At 35.9% G+C, this 7218-nt stretch overlaps 1 protein-coding gene across 1 annotated transcript; it reads right to left on the reverse strand.

Annotated features, from left to right (window-relative positions):
* Positions 1-2316: 2316 nt before the first annotated feature.
* LOC134756183 (uncharacterized) lies at positions 2317-6106 on the reverse strand. The gene is made up of 8 exons (XM_063693010.1): positions 5782-6106; positions 5502-5571; positions 5175-5407; positions 4863-5101; positions 4649-4778; positions 4361-4502; positions 4061-4198; positions 2317-2541 (listed from the first exon to the last, which is right to left on the reverse strand). Exons 1-8 carry the CDS (start codon positions 5964-5966, stop codon positions 2377-2379), a joined length of 1302 nt encoding a protein of 433 aa, XP_063549080.1. The 5' UTR covers positions 5967-6106; the 3' UTR covers positions 2317-2376.
* Positions 6107-7218: the final 1112 nt, after the last annotated feature.

A 7218-nucleotide genomic window follows, 5' to 3' on the forward strand; every position in this document is an offset into this window, starting at 1 on the left:
CCTTTGGGTACGGAACCCTAATAAAAAAGACATTAATGATCATTGATGAATGTTCCTTTTATTAATATTGTTGGTCACAAAACTCAACTTTTTATTTCAGATTTCCAAAGGACGAGGAATAGGGGATATTACTGCAATGTTCTGCCACCAGAGTGCAGCACTAGCTTTTTTAGTGCACAGGTTTTTGACAAGTTTTTAGGGGACCTACCGGAAAACTCGAATCCGAAATTTCGTTATCTAGCTGCCTCTTTATCGCTCGAATACGCAAGAGTGACAGAGATGTTAGATAACGAAAGTTCGATTTTCTTGTTTCACGATAGACCCTCCGATTGTGATAGTGGCGCCACCTACGCCGAGTTTCGCGTAATATTCCCTATTATTAAATAAAAAAAATATTACACGAACGTTTTTTTTTTCATTTCCTATTTGGTACAGTCAGCTGCAGAGAAAAGGTACCCCACGTCCATACTAATTTACAGAACTTTGTATGCAGGGGGGGTGCCTTTTCTCTGCAGCTGACTGTACATGACTAGAAACTATACTTAGTCTTTTAGCATTAGAAAAAACGGTAAACCATTTCCACGTGTCTTTTTATTGACAAGTTTTTTTATAAATATAGCAATATTTTACTTATGAAAGCAAAAGTATGTAAATTATCGTATATTATATTTGTTGTGACTTATTTTCAGTGTTTTTCGATAAAACGACACGTTAAGATCGCTCGCCTTCTTTCTAATGATAAAAAAACGAGAGGTATAGTTAGACGGTTCTGAGTGGTAGACTGCAAATGAGATAAAAGCTATATCCTCATATCAGGCGGCTCTTTGATTCCAAGGATTGCATAATTTTTATACTTTTTAATGATTTTTAGAATATGAAAATTATAAAAAGTATAAAAGTTATGCAATCCTTGTATTCCACGCATTTCATTTCATTTCAACGAGCCGCCTGCTACAGATTTCTTAAAATTGCCGCGTTTTTTCAGGTTCAACTTTCATTAGCCAGACTATTATCAATTTGCCAATTTCGTGATTATTCTTTTACACGGCACATAAACTTATGCATAATTTATCGATATAAAAAGTCGACACAGTTACATCCCTAACAAATTATCAAACTTATGACACCGTACGTAAATGAGAAATAACAAGCATATATGCATCTCTTTTCGGCACATTATCTAATTCGTAAGGAAGTAAAGTACGGGTATACATATTTGCGAAGCATTTTTGCCCTACTTCTATGCTTTAGTCATTATTCTGAGGTACTACCTATAGCTGCATCCCTGTCGTCAGTTCCTGAATTAAGGTGTGTGAAGCGCTTAAGTAGGAGTAACGAATGAGGGCTACCGTTTTTGTGCTCACCAGTTAGCGCCACTGCAGATGTAGGTCTAGAAAAACAGATCTTCTCAAAATTCTTCTATGCTTATTTTTATAAAACCATTAGTTTCTAATATAACAAATAATATATAAAGGCATTTTAACGTATAAATGTGTCATTTTTTTTCACTGTTTAATTTTGCATATATTTTAGTTGGAACTTTTTTTAAACCACTAACACTTATTAACCTATATCTATTGTCCATGATTGTCTACCATGATTAATCAAAGATGGACAAAAATTTACCACAATAATGAATAAGGAGTGAAAATTCCCAATAAATAAAAAAGCTTGAAACCCCCCAAACTTCTATGCATTTGACGTTTTGAAAGACCTCAATCTACACTAGCGCCGAAATTAAACGCGGTAGCCCTCATTCAATCGATCGATCAAATGGCCCAATGTATTGCAAATCGTTAGGAGACAATTCCCTTTTGCTCTTAGCAAAGTGTCCAGCGACCGGATAGATATAACTATTGGGCTAACATATGCCAAAGGTACTCAAGTCATGAAACTAGTCGCCGGAAGACTTGGACTGTATATGGTTTCAGTATATAGACTGACTGGACTCGCAACTGGGTCTGGCACAGCATCTGGGTAATGCGATTGCGAAGGCCAGCGCGGAATGGGAGTTACAGAGGCACTGCGTGTGGTTTTTTTTGCATTACATTAATTAACTAATTCTCGATTGAATTTGCTTAAAATTTACCTCCGACGTTTCGAAGACAACATTGTCCTCGTGGTCCGGTGTCGGTACCTCGTGGTGATATTTTCTGTTATTTAACTTTTTTGTCCTTCGAATATACATATATGTATATAGTCCCTGAGGAGAAAAGTTGTGTATGCCACAACGACGCGAGACCAAAGATTTTTACAACTCATGCCTTAGTGACCTTCGCTATGCTCAGGATTTTAAAACATAGCTAAAACGATTTTATTCATTTTGTTTTATAATTTTATTCCTAATTCGATTTGTTTTAATTTTCAAACCGCAAATTAAGCAATCTTAAAATCGAAGGAAGAATAATCTCGCTGTCTCATTTTGTCAGCTCTTATGTTGAAGTTCAGGCTAACAAGATTGAGGTCTGTTGCTGCTATAAGCCTAGTTGAGTCGAAATCTAAACTGTATACAGGCGAAGGCCTCTTTGAAGTGAAGTACATCTGAAAAAAAAAAAAAGTAGAATCCATTTTATGTAAGAGTACTGAGAAACCTTTTGACCGCTACGCTACCACTATTTTATATGACACGCTATAGTAAACTTTATTACGATGTATTAAAGTTCAATTTATCCTGTAACCTTTGTCGGCTATAGGGCTTATTACATCCATCCTTACGGACGAATCCGACGTCGGGCCAGTGGGGGGACACTTATTAGGTTTGGCATACATTGATGTCCCTTTGCGTGCACGACCACAGATAAGATAACTACTTGAATTTTGACAACCCTAAATAGCCGAAAGGGATAGTGCCATACATTAGATAGGGACAGCATGATTCGTCCCTGAATCGCAGTGAAGATTCGGTTTTGTAGGAAGTGTCCTTTCTGTACGGTAGTACCATTATTCATTCTGTGCCGACGTCCGCAAGGATGGATGTAATAACTGTAATAAGCCCTTATGGCCGACTTTGGAGGTAAAGGGTTTGATACACCATGAATCATACACATTACACATATTAAAGGCCAATTTTATTAATACACACTAAACAGGTAGACACGCGCATTCATCCTTATTCTTAGGTTAGGAAGGCAGAATGTGAAATTGCTTGCGTAGGGTATATCAGGACCTCATACTGGACATCATTCACGGAAATCGCGGAATATTACATCGTTCCCTGTAGGGTGATTATATTGAAAGTACGTAGCTTTCAATGGATTACAATTCTTCTTCTTCTTTTTCTAGGGGCTATGTAAGGCTCCAGAGCCTATGTATCACTGCGACCATCTCTGATCTATTGTGATCGCCATGAATTACAATTACAACTACATTGAAAAGAATGAGCCTACAGGAAGAATTAAGAGTGTGTTCAACGTGACGTCATTAAAGGTCATATTTTGCGCCTCAACGAAATGGCCTCTAGATTAGACGGAACAAACGGTTTGAATGTATGGTCTTGGCACACACAACACACCGGTGGCTGACATATAACTATACCTTACAACTGATAGTGGAAGCCGTACGAGCCCAATTAAAAAAAAACCGCAAATCGTTCTACAGTCATAATGCTATTACTTATTCTGTGCTACAGTTTAGCCATTTGGCGCACGCATACTAGAGGTCAAAACGGAAATTTTGACCAGCAGTTCTTAAAAAAAATCCCTTAGGAGTGCTAATTTTTTTTTTGTATGGGAAAAAAAATTTAGAAACCTATCGTGTGTGTGTGTGGTATTATATGAAAGGGCTTTTTGAGGCCATTCTAAAAATATACCACATCATTACATTTCAGCCATTTTTTAGGGTTCCGTACCCAACCAGGCCGTATCTCATGAACCGTGATAGCTAGAGTTGAAATTTTCACAGATGTTGTATTTCTGTTGCAGCTATAACAACAAATACTAAACTAAACTAGCTATCACGGTTCATGAGACACACAGACAGACAGACGGACGGACGGACAGCAGAGTCTTAGTGATAGGGTCCTGTATTCACTGTTTTGGTACGGAACCCTAAAAACAGTTACCTGAACATGACAATTGGCATTTCTTCGATCATACAGCACGCATCTAGAGTGTTCTGCGGCGCCTGCTAGGATGGCACTGTCACCATCAGTCTTCACACAGTACAGGGTAACTAAGAATGGGTCCTTTGAATCATATACCTGGGAAATCATGTTTCATTACTTTCATTTAAAACAATAAAATCGCAAGGTTTTGAATGCTAAAAAAAAATTTTTTTTTACATATTTAGGGATTAACATTAATAAGTTTAAAGAATGGAACGGAAGAATGGAATTATTGTAAAAAAAATACTTTTTACTTACAACTTCAAAAGTTCTAGTATCAATGAGTTGCAGTTTCCCAGCATGTGTGACATAAGCAATTGTGTTCTCATCATGCCACTGCACATCTCGCACTGCTTGCCTTACATCAGGGGACACATTGGTGCAAGAGACAAATTTTGACCTGGTAAAGAAAATAATAATTTAATTGTTAACATGGTTCAATACTGTGTGTCGCATGGAATTGAATGCTGTTCATAATTAATGTCTTGGCACAATTGAGAAACTAATTATTCTTTCAGAAGTAGTATAAAATGTAAAATTACCTACATTGTGACATCTACTAAAAGAGGCTTACTGTCTCCATCTGGGCCAATAGCTAATTTAGTTTGTGATTTATTTACTGATAGGCATCTCAAACCTTCAATACCATGGTGTGGTACTCTGATTATATCTGTATCTGAAAACAATTGCATTTTGATCAATGAACTACCCAATTATCTGAAACTAAAAATATGGACAATAAAAATATACAAAAACTTACTTTTATAAATTTTTACCTTTGCAGGTGCATTCATATCATGCTCTATTCCATTATTGTACCAGTAGCAAAGGTTAGGACTGGTGCATGAAGCAGTGACTGCAATGGACACATCTCCAGTATGAATCAGTTCCACTGCAGAAACTTCTGACTGGCCTCCGTCATGACAGTCTTGGATATGGTGGAGCAAGCACGGCCTTTGCCTTGTGCCCTTAAATTTATAAACAATAGCACATCCATCTCTGTAAAGAATTAAAAGGATAAAAATGTAATTTAAATAAGTCGCAAAAAGTAATCAGTAACTTTACCGAGTACCTATTTCCACATACAAGGAGTCCATTTTTAATTACAAATCTTGATATATCATTTGTTCTTATGTCATTTCGTTCAACTTTTGGTACTTCCACACTCCATATATATCCACCATCCTTTAAACCCTGTGGGTCGGCAGGATAGCAACATAGTTTTGATCCAAGTGCTATCAGCACAGCTTCTGAATTGTGAAACTTCACCCATGGCATGTATTTTGTATTATAACGGAGAGTTTTCTGGAAACATATCATGACATATGCCTTGTAATATAATTCAAAGAAATAACTTCAATACTGTACAATATACTGCTAGTAGTATTATGTTGTTTACCTGTTTGTAAAATCCATTACACCAACTTCGTGAAACTCTACATAATGTATAAGATGAGAGTGGTTGGGACCTGCAAATAAAACGTTAATAAGATTAAAGCATGTAATTATCAAATCACCATCTTATTTTAATGATACAGTTGTTTTGGCTAAGCAAAAATATTTAATTAAGACAGAAGAAAATAATTATAATGATTACTTTATTTTAATGTAACACAACCAGTATACATCACTGTAATAAAAATGTATTACCATTATTTCTTATTTTTTCATAACTATACCTGTTATCGACACTGTTGCGAACGAATAGGTTAGTGAAAGATCTCCAGATTGTATTGTCTTGTGTAATAAAGGTCTTCAAAGTTTTACAAGTGAGCATTACATTGCCAAGGTCTGATAATGCTAAAAATTTAAAGATTTTAGATAAAATATCAAAAGGTAGATCAAGAAGAGTTAAATCTGACATAATGACTGTGTAGATTCCATTTCAGTGACCAGAATAGTATAGTAGACTATTTAATTTATTCATATTATATAGGACAGTGGTGAGTGGTATAATTATTAAACAAATCAAATTAAAACATAATGTAAGGGTAAGAACAGGACTAAAGGAGTAAGGTCATAAACAAGACACTAGTGACAGTGACAGCATGACAGATGTTTTTTTTTTTTTATCATTTATGGCCTGGATGCGAGTCCTTTAAGCCAGTGACAGATGAAGCTAAGGCGGCTAGTTCGCTAGATCTGTTTGAGCTATTATTAAAAATGTTGAAATTATGGTAAAGTGATCTTACACGAAAAAACCACAGATGTAAGCCGGATAGAACACTGGTCAAAAAGTGTGTCCACATGTCAAACTAGAGCCTTGCATCTCGTTCTACTTAGGGTGACCATAAGTCCTATGTATGTGTGATATTAGGATAACATGGAATGTATGGTCAAACCAAATTGTCAGTAAATAAGAACAAAAAACCTATACTCAGCCTTTTCTTATGATTCTCTCTGTCTATGTTTGAAATGAGACAGTCCTTTGAACTAACTTAGTAGTGTGTCATTCTCTAAAAAAATTGAAATTTTAAGTGGTCACGTTTTTTCATTTGTAGTCTGCCTCTTTCGCACTCACTCATGGTATGTTCATAAAGGTGGGCTTTACCTTTCGCACACTTAAGCTATTTTTAGTGTAACCAAATCTTTCAAATTAGCCGCCTTTTTCTATTGACGGAGATATGTGTCCTACCTATATAGATTACATATGTATAAATAGATACACACCGTTTCCGTAACAAAATATTATGTATAAATGTGAGTCTGTAATGTTTAAGGACTTTGGATTTAAGTTTTCGGAATTATTCTATAACGACTATAACAAATCTCAAATTAAACATTCGTTCACATCGTTACGACATCATAGTCACCCTAATGAGTATGACAATATTGTCTTGTATTTTTATCGAAAAATTCAATAATTGTGGCTTACTTGTGAAACAATATTCCACAATTTTATTAGCAAAGCTTTCACTCCCACAACAAATGGGGCCTGTAGACGGGCCATATTTACACTGCAATATGTGGCCGGCATCTATTAGTGTCTTTGTCTTTCTCTAACATGTGAGTAAGAGAGGGACACCAATAGTTGCCGGCCACATATTGCAGTGAAAATGTGGCCCGTCTACAGGCCCCATTAATTAACTCAACATTTCTTCACAATTTAAAAAAAA

Source organism: Cydia strobilella, chromosome 1 (genome assembly GCF_947568885.1).
Source record: "Cydia strobilella chromosome 1, ilCydStro3.1, whole genome shotgun sequence".
NCBI lineage: Eukaryota > Metazoa > Arthropoda > Insecta > Lepidoptera > Tortricidae > Cydia > Cydia strobilella.